Source organism: Copadichromis virginalis, linkage group LG5 (genome assembly GCF_057382275.1).
Source record: "Copadichromis virginalis isolate Kocher_CV1m ecotype Utaka linkage group LG5, C_Virginalis_male_GT1.1, whole genome shotgun sequence".
Taxonomy (NCBI): domain Eukaryota; kingdom Metazoa; phylum Chordata; class Actinopteri; order Cichliformes; family Cichlidae; genus Copadichromis; species Copadichromis virginalis.
In genome coordinates this window covers 23,798,515-23,822,573 of record NC_140622.1, presented here as the reverse complement: position 1 = coordinate 23,822,573, position 24,059 = coordinate 23,798,515, and the positions used below count along the sequence as shown (strand labels likewise).

The 24,059-nt window shown below is 38.1% G+C and overlaps 2 protein-coding genes across 2 annotated transcripts in view; both read right to left on the bottom strand.

Annotated features, from left to right (window-relative positions):
• Positions 1 to 909, bottom strand: part of iars1 (isoleucyl-tRNA synthetase 1) — a 60,549-nt gene extending 59,640 nt beyond the window's left edge. The window contains exon 1 of the mRNA XM_085456878.1: positions 778 to 909. Coding sequence (XP_085313004.1) covers positions 778 to 880 — 103 coding nt within the window. The 5' untranslated portion in view covers positions 881 to 909. The remainder of the gene's footprint in view (positions 1 to 777) is intronic.
• A 1,209-nt stretch (positions 910 to 2,118) lies between these two features.
• On the bottom strand, positions 2,119 to 5,186 carry rpl29 (ribosomal protein L29). The gene is made up of 4 exons (XM_085456877.1): positions 5,103 to 5,186; positions 4,583 to 4,635; positions 4,372 to 4,436; positions 2,119 to 2,292 (listed from the first exon to the last, which is right to left on the bottom strand). The coding sequence occupies exons 2-4, from the start codon at positions 4,617 to 4,619 to the stop codon at positions 2,200 to 2,202; spliced, it is 195 nt and encodes a 64-aa protein (XP_085313003.1). The 5' UTR covers positions 4,620 to 4,635; positions 5,103 to 5,186; the 3' UTR covers positions 2,119 to 2,199.
• Between the last annotated feature and the right edge of the window lie 18,873 nt (positions 5,187 to 24,059).

Here is a 24,059-nt window from a genome sequence, read left to right as displayed (position 1 = left end):
ACGCTCCTCTGATAAAGGTTCTTAACTAAAAATAAAACTAAAATCTAAAGCTGCATGCGAAAAAAAAAAGTTAACAAAAATAATAACACAAAACTACAGTAGTTTTAGTATTTGTTAGATTAGTAAAAAAAAGAAAATAATAATAATCACAATTTGCCTGATGAGTCATGTTTATTGAGACTTTGGAGGTATGCAACACTGTGAGTTAACTTCTCTCACAGACTTCTGTATTTTATTGTAACCCTGTACTGACTTCCCTAACTAAAAGGACTAAAACCGAGCACATTTTCAAACAATAAACTGAAACTGGCAAAACCAATTTGTAAACTAAATGCAAAACCTAAAAAATTATAATAACTCTGACTCTCATTCTTTGATGTGCCAAAAACCTGTCAGAGCTCAATACTTTCTTAGCAAAACATGCTGTCCCTTTTTTTTAGGAATCATGTTTAACCCTGAAGTCAAACCTAGATATATGTTATTTCTACCTCCGACATATAATCACTCTAAATTTGACCAAAGTGATAATTAAATCTGATAAATCAATTTTCCACAGCAGTCAGTTCGCATCCGAGAAATGACGCCTCCTTGTTGTTAGCTGGAAGGTTAAGCTAGTAAGTCGGCGCTTCAGTTAGTTAGCTTGTAGCTGAAGGAAACGCAAAGTTTATTAAAAATTACGTTCAGTCGCTCACTCACACTGACAGCCGTACAGCGCAGTGTTGCTGCGACCAAACCTTCATATTAAGGCCATTACTAAGTTTGAATGCAGGTACTCACATGCTGTCCGAACCCGGCTGACAAGACACGAGAAATGATGCAAGCTGGAGTCAGAGCGTGAGCGGAAGTGACGACTAATGGACGGCAAACAACGTTGTTGCATGAAAATAAAAATAAAACGCTAAATTACATAGACAAGAACAACAAAACAAAAACAAAACTCCACAAAAACATCTCCTAATCTTATCTTCAAATTCAGTGATTTGTTTTTTAAATAACGAAATTCGTGTTTTTAAAAAACACTATTAATCTACTTGTTTTACTAACTTTTACTACGACTAAATTATATTTTGTTCCCACTTTGGTTCTTTCTTTTTATATTTTATTCTGTTCATTACTATGACTATATGCCATCTACTAAAGGTTTAAAAATCGACCACAAGTTTTAAACTTTTTTTTTCAATTAAAAAAAACTTAAACATTTTGACTACCCTATATTTTCAGTAAACTTACTTCCTAAGATACAAACACTATACACTATATGTTCAGCCTCTATGCATTTTTTTTTAGGGGGGGGGGGGGGGGGTATTTGCTCTAGTTGACTCCACCTCTACAGGTTTTTTTGTGGAATAACAATTCTCTGCCATGGATAGGGCACAAAAGATGTGAAAATGCTATAAGTCATCAGATCTCAGCCCCACTGTATGGGCGGTTTGGGTCTAATATGAAAGAAAAAGAAAGAAAGAAGAAGAAAGTGTACTTTATTGATCCCCGTGGGGAAATTCCTCTCTGCATTTAACCCATTCACTCAGTGAAGCAGTGGGCAGCCATATGTTAAAGACTGACAACATCATCAAAACACGAAATGAGTAAATATCATTGTCAAGACAGGTGAAGCTTTTCTGGCAGCAAGGAGGTCCATCACTTCACTTCCTGGTGTTGAATTGCTTTAGTTATTACCCATGTGATAACACCTGTGCAATGATTGTGTTTTCACATGGTAATATCACACTTTCATGACTTCCATTCATGGTGTTTCAAATCTTTGCATGGGATTAAGGGGAAAAAAGATGCTAGAAGTCAACTTGATTTATTCAACTCCCTTCCTTATTAGAATATATTTCTGTCACAGCTTGTTAGTGATTTTAGAAATCTAGAGAAAGTTCTTATTTCTATTGAGGTTGTGCAATCAAACTTCATCTATCCTGATTAAAACCATCCCCCCCCAATCTTTGCAATATTTCAAACTCAACCATTATCCAGTTTTCTACATACTTTCAGTTTCGATGAACAAACTAGAGACACATTAGAAAGAAATAAACCCTTAATAACCAATAACATAATTTATTCTATAAAACCAGAGAGAAGCAGGAACCTCAATAAAGAACAATCAGATGTTGGTGTGTTAACAAAGCATAGCTTTATTTTGATGATGGTAACACAAAATGGACTCTGACAGACATGAGGTGATGGGCTAGCTGCTTATTTCTCCATAGCGGCCTTCCGTGCTGCCTTCAAGCCCTTCTTGTTGTGCTTCTTAGCAAAGCGCATATTCCTCAGGAACTTGGGGTCCACCTGCAACAAAGTAAACAAGTAGTTAGCAGGTTCACTGAACTGAAAGTTCAGAAAGTTTTCTTCGAAGCAAAATAAACTTTAATAACACAATGCAAAAATAATTATTTCATTTTAACAGGTTAGCGAGAGCTTTGGGCAGACAGAGTAATGTTAGCAGCTTTGTATCATGTATTAAAACAGTGCTAACCTAAATGAAACTTTGATAAACCTAAACCTTACCTAATCCAACAATCCAAAATTACCAAGGACCTCTCTGTTACTCTGCACATTCACACACACACTTTAATAACCAGATTATAATAATAACCAGGAGGTCTTTCAGCAGTGATCCAATTTCTTTAATGTAAAAAAAAAAAAAAAAAAAAAAGTAAATAAATATGACAATTAACTGGCCTATCTATATAATTTCTTTTTTTTTTTTTTTGAAAATATTTTTATTGAAAAAAGAAAACAGTACTTGCAGTTACCGAAATACAATCAACCTTTCTTAATTTTCCTAATTAACACATATATATAGATATATATATGAAAAGAAAAACAAAAAAAAAAAACAAAAAAAACAAAACACAACGCCCCCCCCCCCCCAGTCCCACACAGATCAACACAACCATCAAACATATTAGAGGAATATAACAGTAACAAAAGTAGATTTAAACAGGCAATACCTCTAGACTAGCAAAATAAGAGATAAAGGGTTGCCACTTGTGAAAAAATTTGGCTGTGCAACCTCTCAACGTATATTTAATTTTTTCAAGTTTTAAAAAAAACATGACATCTTTAAGCCACCGGGAAATAGTAGGACACTTAACAGACTTCCAATGCAACAATATTACTATCTATATAATTTCAAACCAACCTGCCTGTCATGTCACTGTGTTTATGCCTGATTGGGAGCAGGTCTCTGAATTAATCATCAATCCAGAACGCAACCATTTTAAGGAATTAATAAATTAGCTTGGGTGGGCGGTAGCTAAATAATTGATGAATGCACATTCTGATGATTCGAGCCCACAGCTGTAGCAAAGGTGTGTCTTTACGTTGCTAATACTTCAATTCAATATGTTTGTTTTACTTGGATTTCCAAAAATCAGAACAATAGTCACCTGAAGGTAATTTATATTGCAAGGTAAAGGCCCTACTGTCCCAACAAACACCCTATGAGCAAGCACTGGGCAAAACTGCTAAAGAAAAACTTCCTTTCAACAGGAAGAAACCTCAAGGAGACTAGGTAGGGCCTGTCTTAGAGCATGAACCACTTGTCACGCTCCAGAGATGATTTGTTACCAAAGGGAATTACTTCAACAACTTGAAAATAAATAAATTAATAACTTTAATTAATTAATAACTTTAATTAATAAGGGTCCAGTACTTAAATACGCAAAAAACTATTCCAACTAAACATAGAAAAAAGCTTGCTTCACAGTTTCGGTCCTTTTGATTGGTATTTGCTACTTCATGCAAAAGCTAGCCAACTGCTGCTGATCTGCGATCCAAATGTAAATAAATACCTCAACTCTAGGAAGAACAAATGATGGATGTAAGTAGTTACAATTGTGATTACATTTCGGAAAAACAGGGCTTTAAACTACTCTTTAAAAAGCTTGACCAGATGTACAACACCTGATGAGTTACCATTTGTTAAACAGCCATTTTATAATTTCACAGGAAATTGTCAGGGAAAACACTGCCTGGGCTACTTTTGTCCACACATTGAAATTATGTCACTGCATATAATGCTATCAATACTATTGCTGTCGTTTTCTTTCAAAATATTCATTCTCCAAATTAGAAAGTCACTAGTAACAGTAGCACACTGGAAAAGGCTGACAGAAAACGCTGTAACTGTAAATGCTGCTGCAAGCAAGCGCCAATGCAACGTTTTAAATTTAGAAATACTCCATATTACATTTTAAGGCAATAACATCCACTCACTTCATTACAAAAGTTATACAAAGCACACTTTACTACAGAGGATTTGACCATGAGCTGCATGCTTGCCTTGCAGATCATGTTCACAAAACCCGTTTTGCTTTTGTTTTTTTCAAAGATACAAACATGTAAAATTGTAACAGTACGCACCCCCTTCAGAGATTCATATCGCTGTGATCGTGGCTTCTTGATGCCATTCCTGTGGTGTTTCCGAGCTGTTCAAATAAAAAGGAGCGACAATTAATACAAAGCAGCTAGCTTTGCAATATTTAACTACAGGCAAGTAGCTAAACCTCAAAGCTAACGCAACAGCACCACATCTCGGTAAAACGACTTTACAGTTACTTCAGCAGTTACTTACACTGGTTGTGGGTTGTGTGGTTCTTAGACTTGGCCATTTCGACGCTGGTTAATCTAAAAGTAGAGAAAATGAGGGAGAAATGCGCATCAGACCTTAATCTGTAGTTATCATCAGTATTAACTGGGATTGGATTAGCATCAGGTGGCTAACGACGCTTCATTCATTTCAACCAGCTGTGTCCGTCGGAAAAAATTCTGGGTAGCAACAGAATTATGATATAAAACTACACATGAAATAAATAATAATTTTAAAAAATGACTGTGCGGCTGGGCTGTGCTTAGAAAGACTGCCTGGTGGTCGGAAGCTACTGCGAAACTACAGCTCTGCTACACAGAGCGTTAACACGCCTTGAACGTCATTTTCAGGCTTTATTTGGGATCCCATCTAAACAATACTGCCATGGATCCATCATTAAGAAAGCCCCTCATCTAAATCACTGTCTGTTTCTTTGCAAACATATGAAATACACTCAGATTGATGAGGATTTTTTAAGAGTCCCCGAGTTGGGGAAAATAGATACCTGCCACACGAACAGACGACAACCGGAAGAGAAAGAAAACCCGAGCGAGCAGAAAAAGATAAAGAGTGGAGCCAAGAGAGGAAGTTAGCGGCAGAAGAACAGATGTGGATGGTGACAGCGCCTCCTGCTGATTGGTGGGTCCTTCTACAACAGGCTGGAGTCTACGACAAGCCACTGGATGTCACTCACAGCCTTTCTATTCCACAAATGAAAACGTGACAGGTCTGCTTGTAACTAGAAGACCCACTGATTTGATTTTGACTGATTCTCTTCTGCATAATCTTTCACTTTTGTTTTTGCATTTGGAAACTATATATTTGGAGCAGAACTATATAAATAAAAGGGGAAAAAAAGCATCGGAAATACAAAACAGGCCAAAATGTATATAAATGCAATTTTGTTGAATGTACACTTCCTTTTTCTCCATGGTATTTTTTCCGTCGTATATGGACCGGTTTTTATATAGCGCTTTCCTACTCTGAGCACTCAAAGCGCTTTATACAACTAATTCATTCACCCAATCACACAAACACTTTTTCTAAATTGTTAAGTGCTTACTATCTAACATTCATACACATTCACGCTCCGATGGATGCATCAGAGAGCAACATGGGGTTAGTATCTTGCCCGAGGATATTTGGCATGCAGACTGGTGGAGCCTGGGATCGAACCACCAACCGGTTAGCAGCTGACCTGCTCTACCACCTGAGGTACAGCCACTCCCGTACACTGCTGTAGATTAAGTTAACCATCTCAAACACCTTTACAGTAGGTGTGTCAAACATAAGGCCCAGGGGCCAGAATTAGCCACGGAAAGACTCCAGTCTTGTCCACTGCATGGTTTTGAGTGTGAGCTTACACATTTATTTCCCACAACTTAAACCCAAGTCATGCTGACAGATATATACTTATACCATGATATCTTCAAATAATTAAATGTGCAGTTAAACCTCCTTATACCGACAGAATGGGAGTGACGGTTGTGATTTGGTGCTATATAAATTAAATCAAAGCGGGCTGTTGTGGCCCACAGTATAAAAACGGGTTTCTCATACCTGCCTTACAGAAAGATGTATACTGCATGTGGGCCTTTTTGTTCTTTAGATATCTATGATTTCTAAGAAACTGACTATCAAACAAAATAAAATTCATCGATCCATTTTCTTAAATTTTCACTTCAGGGACGCAGACAGGTTGGACACCGTGGAGAGGTGGCCAGTCTATTGTGGCGCTAAACCATAGAGATAGATGTAGGAAAAAAAAGATAACAAATAAAATAAGACTTTTTTTTTTTTTTTTAAATTTGGTGTATTACATAAACGAATTGTGTTAATACGTGTAACTCTGTGCTGTTGAATCTTCAAAATTTCTGCTGCTTTCAACTGGATCATGAATTACACAACATGTATTGATCTGTGAAAATTTGCATTTTGATCACAGTTGAGTGGCACCTGGTTGCACCAGAGCTTGAATTTCTTATGAAACTGCATTGCAAACCCCACTACAAAAATAGGGTTTCTATCATTAAAGATGAAACACACATGAGTTACTTACTAACTATTAATAGGGAAAAACAAAAAATGGGGGGGAAAAGCCCCAAAAACGAGACATATATCAGAAAACAGTGGACAACAGTATTGTGAAAAAACACTTAAAGACATGTTTGTTTGGCAGAAAATCATCCTCAGTTGCCAAAAGTCGGAATTAAGCCTGGCCAGGATTATATGAGATTTCATTCTGACAGACCTGCCGAAGATGCTGATTACTACAACTCATAGCATGGTGAGACCATAGACAGATTGTTCACTGGCCAGCATTAATAGACAGATCCTCAGAGATTACTGTGCTGCTGGCACTCCACTGTGTTGTAATGGATGGGGATGGATGCAGAGCCATGTGACTAAGCTTACATCTCTCCTTGTATCTGTCTTGTAATGTGTGGCCCTAGCTTTCCTTTCCTTCCCAGGCCTAGCGGAGGAAATCATGCAGCAGTATCCTATATTTAGACACCCCCCCCCCATTTGATCATACAAATCCCCACACTCCACTCTGCAGCACTCAGATCTGTTCAGTCAATTACAGATTTGGTTACATGTGTTCTTTCATACATTCTTCTTGATCTGATCGTGGTGGCGTGCGTACTGGTTTCCATTTCCTCTGTTATCTTGAACACGTTATGTGCCGTGGTGAGTTCATACTGTGAAATGAACACATTTCTGTGAATGTTTTTCTCTGTAATAATGAGATTATATTCTCGCAGTTGCTACAGTGAAACTCAAAATGATCATAATAAGGGAATAAATGAGAAGATTCCCCCGACAAACGGTAACGTCTGGAAGAAAAGAAAATCTCTCGAAAGTGATTCGTGTGTCCCCTGCAGGAAAAACCTTCCCTAAAGTATTTTTTGTCTGTATGTGCAGCTCCATGTCTGTGAGCAGTTGGCTGCCCAGCTTTGTGCCATGTAAGTAAAACCAGGGCTACTTACATGGCACAAATTAAATGGACTGGTACTAGCATGTTTCTACTCTTACTTAGAACTGAAAAGCACAGATGCTTCCTGTGTCTCACCGTTATGTACAGCAAGGTGTCTTGACACACTGGTTACAGTAATTTTGGCAGCTGAGAGATTTTAGCCTGATTATAGGGAGCTAAAAAGTTTGCTTAAAGAGGCTGTAGGGATGGCAGCAGCCATGATTTGTCTCCCTTTTAGCCATTTGTTTTGCACTTGGTTTAGCTTTTTTCCAGCCTACTGTTCAGCTGCTTTTTCACTGGCATTTTGCTTTTTCTTTCACCTGGCACTAGGCACTAATAACCACTCATTTATTAACGCTTGGGTAAATTATACCACAATAATCTTAGTTAAAAAACGAGGTGTTCAGAGAGACGGCTTCATCTCAGTAAAGCCATAAAGGACACCTTGTATGAAACTGAGACATAAAGCAGCTTTGACAGTCAGCATTATTTTATCAGCTTGGAATGAGAACTGTGCGGTTCATACTGGAATTTTTCTATGTATATATTTGTTTAACTGCTGAAAAATATGTGTCTTCTTTATAAAGACACCTACAAATACGCAGACAACAGCAACAACCACAAAACAGTCACACCAATTTGGTTACAGTTACAGGATATGAAGCTCTTGCTTGCCGTCTAACCCAATCAGAGACATTAGATCTTATCTGAGGGTCTAATTGGAAGTGTTTTCCCCTTATGAGCAAAAAATCTCCACATATGCACTACTATAATTGTTTATGTTTATTACACATGGTGCTATATTGGTTTCCTGATATTGAAAAAATCAGATGAAAATCTATTACTTTTGCTTCTTCCAATCAAGTCATGATCCATTTATATGGGATATCTTGATTTAAAATGCTGTTATGAGAAATATGTTGTCATAACAGAAAGTTTAGCATTTAGCATGATCTGGGTAGAGTACTTGTAGTACAATGATTATATGTAATATATTTCTAATTTCTCATAAAGGGTCAATAACTGGTCTCTAGGCCTGCATGACTGAGGTTTTATGGGAATAGGGCAAATTTAAGCTATGTGCTAATATCAATGTGCAAATCATTAAAAAAAGCCTGCAATACAAGCAAATCCTGTCTTCATTTAAATATTTGGAAAAGTCATATTTTCAGATATTTGTGTTATAGCATTCGATGAATGTATAATCGATTTTTCTCAGTAACTTCACTAGAAACTACAAATGTTAAACCTGGAGGGGTAGAGAAGAAAAGCAGGTACTGGCAAACTTCCCACAACACTGTGATATTTCCACACAGTGATGTTGCTGCATGAATAAAATCTGATCGCTGATTGACTGTATTTTGCTTTTTAAATATAACATCCTTCCTTCTTTACTTGCATTCATTTTTGCTGAATGTCCTTCCCCTCCTTCTCGTCCACTGTCCTGTTCTTTTTATTTAATCTTGCTTTCACCCCTTTACTCTTTCTCCGTTTTGCCTCTGAACTGCTCTTACTCTTCCGTTCTGTCTTTTTTTTCCCTCCCCACCCACTTTCATTTCCTTTTCATCTGTAAGAGGAAATCATTTATCCAAGCAGCACAAAGTTAATCCTCCAAGGGCTCACTTCAGCTCAACACATGAAAGAGGCGGCTCATTATATCTCTGGATTTTGGAGGTATTATATGTAGGATAATAGAGTGCATGATCCATTAGTTTTCACATACATCTGTGCAAATGAATATAATAAACAGACAAAAACCTGCTGGTTGTGAAAATGTAATGTGTGCTTTATTTTGGTTTGAAATGAGAATTTGCAGCACATAAATATGAGTCCCTTCTTCTGAAAATGATCAGGTGCGAGAAGTTAAATAAAAACGAGTGAAAAAGCAGCCGGTGTGCAAATAAAAACTCTGAAAGATTTTCAAAAAATCACTTTTAAAAATGACAAGAAACTCAGAATCCTTGAAGCAAACTACAAAGAAATGAGGGGTGGTTCATGACTTTTGCACAATATTGTACAATGTGGCGTAATATCCTGTAAGTATCTCAGAAAATGTACTCTGAAATTCAAAATTAGATGTATTACATAAGAATTTTGAGCATGCCTAACTATAATTGACTATAACTATATTTGATGTTGTTCATAGCAAATATATATATTTATATAATGTTTTTCTAATAATTATTACATTTTTCCTCACTCAAAAACTGGCTTTTCTATGATCTCAGTTTTTGCCCTGACTGTTTGGAAAAGAGCTTGTACAGTTGAGCGTGTGATAGTAAATCTGTCACTTTTTCTGTACTGCAGCATTTTAATGACATGACACTCCTGTGATTAGGTTGAATATGGCAGACGTGGCATGCTGGACTGAAAAAAGTTGAAAAAGCAGCCAGTTGAAAGAACTTCACAAAGGCCGGAGAAATATTACCCATAACCATTTTAAATTATTACAAGACAGTCTGGTTTTGTGAAAGTGAAATACAAAGACATGAAGCGTGGCTCAAAACTTTAGCAAAAAAAAAACTAATATCCTGTATTTCTCAGTATTTTCAGTTTCTATAGAAAGGATATCTTAAGCAGCACAATGAGACAACTGATTGCTCAAGTGGAGCCGCTCAGTAAGAGAAATGTGATGAAGTTGTGGTGTGCATTTATGTGAAGCCTCAGTTTCCAAAACACTGCACACTGTTATGAAAGTCCTCTTTCACATTAAAAAAGATATGTGTTAGTTTGCCACAAAACTCCGTCCTCCACCAGAGAACATCGCCGGTACATTACACTAAAGTCTGTCCCTTTCAAACTGCCATTGACAACGACTCACTAAGTGGTTCTTTCAGCTTTGCTTATTCTCTGTACATACTGTCCTTGTTGCTCTCTCCATCTATTCATCTTTCTCCTCATACGGCTCCTGACACCATGTTCACTCTGCAGCGCTGTCTTCATTCACTGTGGTTGAAGGGCACAGACCAGTGTATGAAAATGAAAGGCAAAATACACGAATGAGAAAGGAGTCGACGGCAGCAGAGTGTATGCATTTGCTCTGGGAGAGACAGAGGAGAGAGGTGGGCAGACATTGCTAACATCGAGCTTTCCTATTGGTTAACGGGGAGTGATGAATGAAACTGCACAGATTTGAATGAAGACCACATGTCACAAGGAATTAGAGCATGAAATAGCACTGGGATGACAGGAGAAGGGAAGTGAGATAGAGGGAGGTCATTATCTATCTATCTATCTATCTATCTATCTGTCTGTCTGTCTGTCTATATTAGAAAGTTAGCATGTAGCTTGTGATTGCTTCCTAGGAGCCTTGCATTCTATATTTTTGCCAATAATGTAATGAAAAACACATATTTTTAAATGTAGAGTAGCATATATTACCCTTTAATTTTGTTTAAATTTATGTTCTTTGCCCATCACTCATATTGTTTCTTTGACTTTGGACATAAATTTTTGACTTTGTGCATCCATTTGCTTCTGGCAAATGGAATCAACAGACATCAGTCTGCATTAATCAGTCGGCCAGGGCATCAGAGAGATGCAAATGCCAGTAAGTGTACTATCTATGCCATAAAATCCTGCAACAATGAAAACCTTCATGGAAATCAAACAGAACAAAGTCAAGATAAACAGTGAGGAGATGTGGAAAAGAAAGCTCTCATTCTGCATTATCCTTATGTAATCTGATAATAAATCACATTATATTTATTATTTCCCTTAATGTTCATGTTTTTGAACATTAAGGGAACACATGATCACTATCCAAATATCAGTTTTTTAAACTATATTCTTAGAAATATACCTGTGATCAGTTCTGGATATTTAGTGGGTTCTTTAAGTCATTTCCTGTTGTATTTTGAAATTTCTCTTCTATGTTTATTTGCTCTCTTTTATGCATCACTTGAATTCAGTCATCCAGTTGTTCCCTTGAATATATAAACTCCTGACCATTCCTTATCTAATTTTTCCTATTATGTTTTCTTGTTTGGTTTTTCATTTTTTCTGGATCTTTGCCTTTGGTAGTTTAATTGCTCTCTGGTTTCTGAAACCTTCACCCTCTGTTTACTTCAATACTGTTAATAAAGTCGTGGACTTTGAGTCGTCTTCTTTTTGAACCACCACATTTATGTGACCTAGAAAAGACATGTTACTATCCCTGCCAATATAGCTGTCTTAAGTGCTTTTGATCTCAAACTAATTCAAAGCACAGCAGCCAGAAAATCAATATTAGTAAACTGAAGGGAGTATTTCTGTTTCTGGTCACTGGCTCTATTCTCTAACTACCAAAGCACGCACTGCATCGCTGCACAATATATCAACTTTCAGCACTGGATACATGCTCATTGAGCCTTATATCGTAGCTTCTTGGCAATGTCAGGGTATCAAACGGGGTATCTCATTATTGGAAACTCAGTTGAGACTCAACACCAATTTATTTTTGCCAGCTTAAAGGTTATCTGAGCTCTCCCTACAAGGAGTGCTTTATCTTCCTATTTCAGGTAAATTCGGCTACTTCTGGCTCTATTTGGACAGCCACAGAGATAAGACTTCATTGAGCTTATATCTGTGCTATTACATTATTATTAACCAGTTTGTTTTTAGCTTAATTATTTTATCAGTGAAAATAAAAGCAGTGGCATTCATAGATTTACACAGGTGACAGTATTTTACTGAATTTACTTATCTTTTATGATACAAATTGCAATTCATCACATTTGAGAAGCTTAACCTTCGAATATTTGTCATTTATCTGTATATGTAAACATACCAATGTACTCTACATGAATTACGAATATCTGTCCTTGGTTAGTCCCGTGACTCACTTTGGCTCGGCTCTCTACTATCACATAACTGTAAGTATACAGGAAAATACTGTGAGAATGAAAATAACTGCATTTGTATGTATACCATTTTTAAAATACACACACAGTAAAGCGCTGCTGCTACAGATGTTAATTGTAATAACTTCACCTAATTGTTCGTTCACTGAATCTATAAAATTTGAAAATTATTATATTCGTTTCTAAGATTTTTGAATCGTTGCAACGCTGTTACACAGGCAGTAATTCAAGTATCTTAAGGATATGTGCAATGCTAAGATGGGTGGAAAAAAACTGGCTCAACGTCCTTTAATTAAAAGTAACTTTAACTTAACAGAAACCTGAAACAGATTACAGTGGAGTACAGTCCACTCAGTCCATTTCAGGCATGATGGGAAAGATGGGCCACTACAGCCAGCTTATTACTATGGTGTTAAAAAGCACAATGTGACACCTCGCTGCCAGGTTAGGAATGTGACCGCCACTCTAAAGGTTCAATTGTGCTTCTCTGGAAGCTTAACGTTCAAAAAGTAAATGTTTGCTTTTTCTTTCCCCACTCTCACCTGAATACTAGCTTCCTAAATTGTCACTCAGTCATCAAAACATTGACAACACCTGGTTTAAAAAAGCACTTCAGGTTAGAGTGTCTTTGTCATGGTTATGCAGTAATTAAGGTTAGAGGGTAAAGGCAGACTTTTTCCTTCATTCAGTATACAGCAAGTGTATGAGGAATGAAATTTTAATGCAAAGCATAAAAAACTATATTAAATATGTTAAAAAAAAATTGCAGTAAACATACCTGAATGTGAAAACCACACATTGATCCTTAAACTAACTTAAACCTGAATGAAAGACAAAGTGACTCAGAAGCACAAACACAAGTCACTATTGAATGTAATGGAGCTAGACTGGGATCACTATCCGGTTGTTCAGTCTGACGTCACTAGCCGTGTCTGGGTCTAAACTCCGCTGCAGGTCCATATATCAAACGATCACTGTGGCATTACTGAGAGTTGAAAAACTGTCTAAAGTCTTTCATCTTTAATAAAATGATCAGCGTTCTGCTCTACCAGGTGTAACAATTGAGTTTAACATCCAGGCATCCATGAAAATGGAATTTATGACATTTAACGGAGTTAGAAGTTAGCAGGGAGTTAGCTCGCTAGCTTCTATCTAAATACAATATAGCATGTCCTGACTGCGGGGTTTTGGAAACAAATTAAAACGTACAGCTCTGTTATCACTTCCAGCATAAATGAAGACAGAAAACTAAACAGCAGTGACGTTTGTAGGGTTACTGAAGTTGGGCTAGCTGGTATAATGATGTGCTACGTGACCGCTAGCGACACAGCTATGTTAGCATAATATAAACAAGCTAACTTTTTTTCCACTCGATAAAAGTTAACGTGAGTGTTCTCGGTGGTCAGAAACAAATGTAATCGCATGGCAGGATGCTGTAAAAGGACCAAACTTCAGCCAGGAGAACAACTGAGATAATCCATCCACAATACGAGGTTAGTCATTCATATACTGTTGCATGGGCTGGGCTGTAGTTACATCCTAAGGTTTTAAAAACTGAGCTTAAATAAATGATTAGTGGTAATAAAAGCCGAGGGAGGTCAACAGGGATTACTGACTGTTTTAGGAGCTTTTTGAGATCAAATAGAAGAAAATACATAACATTAAACATGTTAACAACACAAAAGCCATATTAAACGCAGACTACTTTAGACCCGGAAGTAGGATTCGTCGCGTCATCACTGAACAACCGGATAGTAATGTCACCCACCATCTTTCTCTGCTTATAACTTCTGCCTCTAGCCCTGCTAGTTGAGCATAAACAGAGGTGGAGATCCTTCCTCTGTTTGCTGTCTTTAGAACCATAGTTATATTGTAAAAATAAACCAACGACCCACCTAAGGAAGTGCAAGTCTTGGAACCGATATTTGTGATCTGTCATCAGTGCAAAAATAAATGACCACATCCCATTTTAGATTATCACTGATTTTTGCTTCATTTTAGTTTAGGAATATGTAGCGTCTGTTTGTAGTCCAAACTGACAGATTAAATCAAAACAAAAATAGCATATAAAACACCAGCACTATTCAACTCTAGCTGAGCTCAGCACCCCGGTTTATTAGATTATGAGTGTTCACATACTTTAACCTGTGGCTGAGCTGAAATGCCAGTCTCAGCAACCAGCTACTTCATCGCTGAAAGCTACTGATTATCTTGGCGACAGATGTGATTCAGTAGATCGTTTAATCAGGATTTAATCTTTCCTATTTGGAGCACCTGTATCAAAAGAAGCGCCTCCTTATAATCATAGGTGGCACAGCTCAATCGATTCATCAATCAGTGAATTGAAACAGTTGAAGCAGTTCGTTGGTTAAATCAGAGGCAATAAATGTGAAGCAAAGAAACTGTATTAATCATATTCTGGTGACTCACTCATTCTTTATCCACTCAGCACACACATATTTATCGCACGCACACACGCTTGCGTTTTCGCAACACACCTACACCTACACATGCACACACTTGGACACCTTACAGCTCAGCACTGGGTATTTTAGGACACAGTGTTGTTGGGTAGCCTGTTATACAATATGCATCTCATGGACAGTCAGTCTCAAACTGACCTGTTTTCTGTCTCAGTGGGAAGATACTAGCTTCACAAACAAGCACTGTTCTCTGTTTTATGTTTTGGTGGCTGGTTCAGTAACGCATTCATGTGAGTCGTCTCTTTCAAAACTGTCGGCCCCTCCTGTATTTATAGAGAGACCAGAGAGAGTGAAAGTGAATGCAAAAGCAAGATGGCAGAACACAAGTTTGATCAGTCAAACATGTAAAAGAATTAATATGAAAAAAGTACACTTGATCACAGCAGTTTTTTAACTCCAGCTAAAAGCCACCTTTTCCCTTCCCAACACAGACCAAGCCTTCTGTGTACTGTTTTGAGAGATCTGTATAAATAATAAACCCTTCCTGTAGAGTAAGGTGGGAAAAAAAACCCCCATCCAGCTCCTTGACTAAAGACCTGACGTGGGAAATAAGAGATACATCTTTACTTCCAGCTGATCCATCTACTGTTTGCCAAAAGTCTCGTCAGAAAAAGAATATAAAATAGTAATAAATGGTCTCAGTGAGAGGATGACTTTCAAGAAGCCATTGTTAAGGGAGGGAAACAATGAGAAAGGCTCGGGTATGCCAAATTAAACTAGAAGTGGACTGAAAATCAGTGGCAACAGGTCAAGAGGTACAACAGGGAGAGACTACTGCCGTCTGAAATCACGGTGGAGGCACTGGCACGATTTGGTGCTGCATTTCAGCCAGTGGTGCTGGGGATTTTGTCCGAATTATGAATGCAGAAATGTGCAGTAAGATTTTAATCCACTATGCAATACCATCTGTAAAATGTTCTGTTGGCAGTGGCTTCATTGATCCCAAAGTCACTGCCAGTGCAGTAAAAGCATACAAGGATAAAAAAAAAAAAAGATGGATCAGCCTCCCCAGAGCCCAGACCTCAGTATTATTAAAGCAGTGTGGGATCATCTTGATAGAGAATGAAAGAAACGGCACCCAAAGAAGAGCTTTGAATGTCCTTCAAGAAGCCTGGAAAAATGTTCCTGAAGACTACTTAAAGAAAATTCCAGACAGCTTGCCTAAGAGAGTTCAGGCTGTGTTGAAGAATGAAAGTGGGCATACCAAATTTCTGTATTGAAAGTGTACAAGCTATATTTTTGCCTCATATACTGTATTTCTACCTATTTCCCATTTTTCTAGCAAAATGTAAAGAAATGGTTGGCACAAGACTTTTGCAAAGTACTGTAATATAAAGAAAAATGAGAGGTGCCAGAGGTAATTGAGCAAACAGCAAATATCATGTGTGCAACTGAAAACAGATAACAAAATAAGATGTTGTGTTGCATGTCTGGCACAGCTCTTTACCTGAAGATAATAGTCTAAGGAGCTTGGCAAGAAAAGCGTCTGGACTTCTTTAAGTGGCTTGAAGACGTTTCACTTCTCATCCTAGAAGCTTCTTCGTCGTCATCCCCTATGTGGCCGGTGTAACTCAGGAGTGTTTTCTCAAACACGACATCCCAGTATACTTCAGACCCAGCAACACACTCAGAGGCGGTTCCTCTGTTGTGATTAGGTAGAGGATCATTAGGGAGTCCTTTGTCCCTCTTAGTGGGTTATTCCCACAGAGCTTAAATCTGGGACTCTCCACCATTTGACCCTAAAACTGAAGAAGCTTCTCGGATGAGAGATGAAACGTCTTCAAGCTACTTAAAGAAGTCCAGATGCTTTTCTTTACAAGTTCCTTAGACTACGATGACCTGGATGACTGAGAACCTTCACAGACATTGATCACAATAAAAAACATGTTTATTTTGCAGTGAACAGCTGATCCAAGTGAACAGCTGATATTGCGTGATGCATTTATTGTATCTATTCTGCATCAGTGTTAACTTTTGTGGGTCGTAACATTTGGATATGTGTTATGGATTTTGTGCTGAATGTTCCCAAATGTAAAATTGTGAAGACTTTGGATATCTAATAATCTGCAATACTAAATATCATTAGATGTTTTTGAGAATCTGGAGAAAATTGTGTGAGCCAGAGAAATAATTGAAAATGAGTATTGGATGCCTGTGATCTTTGAGTCCTCAGGCAGCACTGCATTAAAAACAGGCGTGATTTTGTAATGGAAATCACTGCATGGGCTCAGGAACACTTTGTTAAATTATTGTCTGCGAACACAGTTCACTGTGTTAAAGCTCTATCACGCAAAGAAGAGGAACACCGATGTCTTCACTACACCAAAGCATATTTATTAAAATTCACTGAGGAACAGTGGAAACCTGTTCTGTGGTCAGGCTAATTGAAATGTCAAATTATTTTGGCAAATGTGACTAAAGAGAAGAGGGACGATCTAATGCTCACGTTAAAAGTCTGCATCTCTGATGGTTTGTGGATGCACTGATGCCTATGGAATTGACAGCTTGCACATTTGGAAAGGCACCATCAATGCTGAATGGCATATACAGGATTTAGAGCAATGTATGATCTCATCTATAAGTCTTTTTCAGGGAGGACCTTTCAGCAAAACAACACTGAACCACATACTGCATCTGTCAAACAGCATGGCCTTTGAAGACAAATGTCCAGATGGTGAACAGCAGTTCAGATCTTTCAGCAGCTGAAAACATTTGAGGCATCTTGAAGTGAAAACTACTACAAAGAAGACCCAGGGCTGTTGAGCAGACGAGAATGGGAAAATATTTCTCTAAACATTTGATGTGTTTTCTATGTTTTGCTGTGAATAAAATATTGTTTCACGAGATTTGCATTCAGTTTTTACTTACATTTCACAGAGCTTCCCACGGTTTTTTGTTTGTTTATTTGTTTAAATATCAGCAGATTGACTTTCCTCTAATAGATCCTGACACCCAGTCCCCATAATGCTCATCGCACACTTGTTTGTAGCTGACTATTGGTCAGAGTATTGAACATTCAGAGCTACCACTCCATCATGGCTGTCAATAGTACTACACTGGCCAGAAAGCTGAGTGGGGCTGAGTTCAACTCACCACCTGCTTTTCTCAATCCTAAAGGTTATTTCATCTGTCATGATCATGCTTTACACAGAAAATGGCTAAGTATGAGGACGACTTAGGTCGTGCTCCAAAAGGCTGGATAACTGAAAATAAATTCATGTTTCATGCTCTGGGATGAATGTTAAGCCTCTGTACAGCTTTAATACTATGAATCACTTTCATTTACTCTAAATGTTGTTCACTTTCAGTTTCTATGTAGAGACCGTGCCTTACTTTTCTGCACTGGAAAAACAGCACTAATATTGAAATCTATGATGGTCTTGTTTGGTTGTTTTTAACCTTGAGTATTTTTTGTTGAAGCCCTGTAAAGAGATACAGTGTAATAATAATAATAAAACACACAGTGGTCTAAGAGGGACAGGCTCCAAAGAGGGTTGAGTCATGTCTATTGATGCACTTGTTTGCTCTGGGTTTGTTCTGATTATTATCCTGCTTCTTTTCTTCAGGGCTGGACCAAACCACCCGTGATTGGTCAGCTGTATATTTGTGGTTTTCAAATAATTTAATCTTAGTCATCAATGAGGACTTACATACTGAACCCTTTTCCAATTAATTTGTTCAAACCACTGTGGAAACGAATCACAATTACCTTGGCTTTTAGGGAATCCACAAATGTTGTCTTATCTAGGTTGAATGCCCCCCAAACATTATTTATGTAAGGGAGAAAAACATCAGTGTTCAGGGAGAAAAACAATACTCTGGAAAAGCAAGGTAATTAAACATAAATAGATATAATAGTTTTATTTGTGCCAGCAAGCTGTTCATCTGTTGTTTTTTTCATTTGTACACAGCATTCAATTTTAAACTAATTTTGATCAGCTTTGTGTGTCACTGTTTGCAAAACCAAAAGCATAAAAGAGAGCGCTCCAAGGTGATTTCAGATGTAACCCTGAGTCTTTTAGGAGTAACTAGTACTGGAAAGTTTCTGCTCCAGAGCAGACTAAGTTGAACAAAAGAGATCTTATGCACAAAGGAAACACCTGCTCACCAATTAGTTCTCTGGAAAAGAGTGTCACTATTCCTGGAAGATCCCTCAGACCGTAAGCCTCTTTTCCACTAGTACCTACTCAACGTGACTCCACTTTAATTGTCTTGATGCATGCTCAGTCATCCAGGTAAGGAAATCCCCAAATAGTTGATTCTGTTCATCTGGATGTAGCGTTTTCAGGGGGAGAAACTGAAAGTAGCACCACTGGCAAACAATGAGCTCTGATGTTAGTTTCTTGATCATTATTATGAAATTGGCATGACCATTGATCAACAACCACTGATCAAAGGCCATTGATCAATTACAATTGATCAGTAGTCAACTGATCAATTCCTCCCTGGACAAGGAGGAACGGTGATTTAAGCGGGGAGTCAAGGAGGCCTAAGGGTACATCTTTCACCATCTTACAATGCTATGATTGCAGCCATTCCCAACTCTCTGTGAATGGCACTCATGGTTATTTATCAGTTGGCATTGATCAATGGTCTTTGACCTCAGAGACCATTGTTAGTCAGTGGTGCTAGTGTCAGTCATTGTGCAAATGTACTGTTTATAATGTTAGGGAAACCTGCAGTCAGCTGAGACTGAAGAAGTCACGTAGATGAGTGATGAAACATTTCTCCCACTGAAAACGCTGCGTCCAGATTAACAGAATCAACTTTGTGAGATCTACTCTACTGGTTTCAGTCATTTTCCATTGCAATTGAGAACCTCGTCCATGTGCATGGGGTCATATTTCATGATGTCATTTGTATGTGACACAAACACAACCCAACACAACAGGTAATAGTATACCTGCTGCTCGATCTGTGGCTTTTTGTTAGGCTCTGGGACCACTTTGATGGTTTTCGTGTAGCTATTTCCCTCGTTGCTGCTTTTCAAAAATTATGGTTTTGATTTTTTTGAAGGAGTTGCTCATGAGTCACCGAGAGATGTCAGTGACTGGCCAATTGGTGGTACGCAGTCTGGCCAGCCCCAGCCAAATAGGTACTTAAAAAGTACCTGGGACCAGGTACTACCACCTACTGAAAAACCCTTTGTTTTTTCTGCAAGCAATTTTAAAGCATTTTTATTCCTGGTTGTTAAACTTAACAAACACTTTGTACTATTTTTTTTCCTTGGACTTCTTAACACCAACAAGACTTCAGATAAAAGAAAAGCTGAAAACTGCAGGAGATTAGAAATACATTTAAAAAACACAGTTGTCTAACAGAATATGCAGGTCTAATTGTAGTCAGATCATCTGTGTCTTAATGATGGGGCAGGAATACTGATAAGTCTATTGGCTGCATTTGTTTGTCAGGTTTTTTTATTTGGACTAGAGTTTTCCTGTATTACTGACAAACCAAAACACACACATGTTCATAGAGTTGTTTTTTTTAGTAGTATAGGGATAAGGTGTTAAGTGGTTGTCCAATTAGACTCACACTGTTGCTTTAGCTGCAGCAGCTGTGCTGTTTCTAACCTGTATTATGTGTTTAACCTCTTCACATTATCGCTGCTAAAATTAGCTGCTACTGTTGGACTGGTCACTGTTTGCAGGTGGTATTTTTTTTTACCCGACTCCTTCTATGTGAAAGTTTATACATATCAGATTGAGAAAGCCTGGGTTGACTTATCTAGTCAGAAACTACCTTTGCATATTGGTGAACTTACAGAAAATTGCCGGCCAACTCTATGCTATTTTAAGCATCAGTGTTTTACATCAAAAAACAGCTCCAATAACACTGGAGCGTCATTACCAGCACAACCCTACAAACAAAGTTGGCAGCTGGCTGGCGAACATAGTTTTGCATATAGCTGCTAAAGAGCCAGATATGACAAAACTAAACAAGCATTACTAATAAAGTAGCCCAAGTAGACCATCATATACAGTAAATGTTACTGACTACGAACTTTAAGGAGATAATATGAGATAATATAGGAGATAAAATAAAAGAATATTTAAATCTGTATAACATAAAATATAACATTTTGGATTGCACACTTTACAGGTAGCATGAGGACAGGCTCTCTGGTAGAGCTGTTGCACATACGCCTGGAAAGTGGCCAATTGATGAAGTTTGGACATGTGACCAGAATGCATTCTAGGATGTTTCAGGCTTTCAGTCCAAGCTGGTGGAGCCTAAGAGGCAGACTCAAGATGCACTGGAGAGATTATATCTCTGATGGTTTGGTAATGGCTTGGTGACCCCTGGAAGAGCCGGAGGCGTTGGCTGGGGAGATGGAGGTCTGGGCAAACCTGTTTAGACAGCTGCTCTACATGACATAAAGCCCATGTTTGGAAACATATGTTTTCATCATTGTTGTTCTCTTTTATAGCTACTTCATATGATTACTATTATAGAAATGTGTCTCAGAAGATTCATGCGTGTTTGTAGGCAATTACATAACAATTATAGGCAAGTTTTTACAAAATCTACAGGGAATCACTTAAAGATTTACACACACTTCATAGAAGTAGGGTCTACATAGTTTTTATAATGGCTTACACCTTAATAAACATATTAGTTGTGAAACACAGCCATAACCTGTTAAGTCACTCCACTCTGGCTGATTCATTCTTATTCTCTCCCTTCATTTCTCTGTCCGATTTCATAGCATGAATTAATCTTCTGGAAGTGTGTGTCTAATTACAGTGGAAGCTGTTCAGCGGTTGGCCTATACATGTCGAAGCACACACACTGGATTTAGAGCGAGACCAGTGCTTACAGCTGAAACCCCGGTGCTGTCTGTGTGATGAGGAAAAAGTAGGTCTCTCTTCTGGTTAATCACACATATGCAGTTCACTGCAAGTTGAAGGTGTTGATTAAGCACATTGGTAAAAAGGGGAAAGCAGGAGCTACAGGCCTGTTCAAGGATTTTGATATTGAGGTTGTGGTCAGCTCCATCATTGCAACTCCATCATTTCTGTTAAACATTTTTTCAGTTTTGGTTCCCTTTGATTCAGGAGACAGCACGGTGCATGCAGCAATGTTATATTAATACTTAAAAGAGGTGAGTGAAAAAGAAACAATGTAGCACAGTCTGAGCCTGTAGCAGCATAAGGAAGAGAGGGTTCAGAGCTACCTGACTCAGCCTTAACTATAATCTTTATCAAAAAGGAAAGTTTTACTCTCAAGCTTAAAAGTAGAGGGAATCTGAGCACAGTGCTCTGTTAGAAATGTTTGGAACTATGCGGAAACAAAAGTACTAAAAAAACCTAGAATTGAATTTAAGAGGTCTTAGTTTTAACACAGCACTGATCCCAGCACAGAATACTGTGGAACACCACCATTTTCATTTGTGGGGAAGAATCCCTATTTACACGGGTATCAGCCCTGTGTGTGGATTGGATATTTGTATTTCTACAGTTGTCTACTTGTCTGTTTGCACTCCATTGTTTCTCCTATAGTTTCTTGTTCTTTTTAAACCCCTAAAATAATTCCTATTTTATAGACTTGTGTATCTGGTTTATTTGTAGCCATTGTAGGTTCACCCTGTAGGGAATGATCCTGATGAAATATACAAACAAGCTGCAAATGAGTAGCATCAATTAAAAATATGTGATATGTCAGTTAAACAGGTGATGAGTAAGATAACCATGTTAAACTGTGTTATAGATTCTGACAGGTGCTGGGAAGCTGCCTCCAGTAGTGCTCCTTCCTACACTGTGGGTGTAAAGGTCTACAGTTTAACAGGCTGCTCAGTGCTCGTACAGTCTCATGCAGGTGGTGGGAGGTGTTGTCCAGAATGGATGTTAGCTTAGACAATATCCTCTCCTCCCCAACCTGCTCGATGGACTTCAGTGGACAATCCAGGACAGAGGTGGCCCTCTTGACCAATTTGTTAAGTTTCCCCCTGTCCCTCTCTGCTATTCCACCACTCCAGCAGACCACAGCATAACAGACGCTACCACAGTGTCGTAAGACGTCCTTAGAAGAGTCCTGTTCACCCCAAAGGATCTCAAACACTGTAGCAAGTGAAGACGACTTAGGCCCTTTTTGTAAAGGGCATTTGTGGACCAATCCAGTTTGTTATAGAGGTGAACACCCAGGTATTTATAATCCAATAATTCAATAATTCAATGTCCAAACCCTGGAAGTCAATCACCAGCTCCTTCGTCTTGCTGGCATTGATGCGAGGATGGTTCTGTTCACACCAGCTGACAAAGTCATTGATGTATTTCAGTTCGTTTCCCTCCGACATCCGGCCCACAATGGCGGTGTTGTCTGAGAACTTGAAGTGTCAATGTTATAACTGAAATATATATATTATGCTTATATATATCCCAGAAAATTATATTTAGTAATACTGTAGTCTACTTCAACTTTTCAATATTCAGAGGAATAAAGGCTCCTGTGTCATTATTGAATTTCTGTATCTTCTAGGAATCTTGTATCTGTAGAGCACATTTAAAGAATGAGTGATGTTTATTATAACTTGGGTTTTTGCAATGATGCAAAAAAAAAAAAATCAGACAGGTAATAAAGCATTTTACTGAAAACTGACAACATATTTCCTAGATGAAATGTCCAGAAATGATTGAGTAACATTTTGGTGGCGGTGCCAAAGATTTCACTTAAGTACAGCGGTGTCTCTACCAGAGAGAGTAAAAAAAGAGAGAGGTGGCTATAGATATCTAAGCTTGTTTAGCAAACTGCACCCAACAAACTATATACTAGACGCACATATCAGCTAATTAGTATCAGATCAATAAAATATCAGAATTTCAATCACCAAAAATGAAACACAAATTTGTTGCATGATAAATGGAATAGTTCTTATGAGGCACTTATACAACATGCCACAATCACACACTCACTATTTTCAATACTTAGTGGCTAACATTTACTCACAGCTGAACGCATCAGAGCAGCTTCTGCTGGAGAAGCCATGGACTGACACATCAACCTTCCAATTAGTAGACAACCTGCTCTTCCTCCTGAGCTACAGTCACCCCATGGTCTGTATCACAGAGCACGCCACAGTCAGAAAATCCAATACAAATGCTCCAAAAGGGTTAAACAGCACACACACAGTGAAGAGGTCCAATTTAATGAATCAAAGTAGT

Coding starts and splice junctions, on each gene's coding strand:
- rpl29 (XM_085456877.1), bottom strand. CDS start 4,619: ATGGCCAAGTCTAAGAACCACACAACCCACAACCAGT. Junction 4,437..4,582: donor CCACACAACCCACAACCAGT/GTAAGTAACTGC, acceptor TTATTTGAACAG/CTCGGAAACACCACAGGAAT. Junction 2,293..4,371: donor GATATGAATCTCTGAAGGGG/GTGCGTACTGTT, acceptor ACTTTGTTGCAG/GTGGACCCCAAGTTCCTGAG.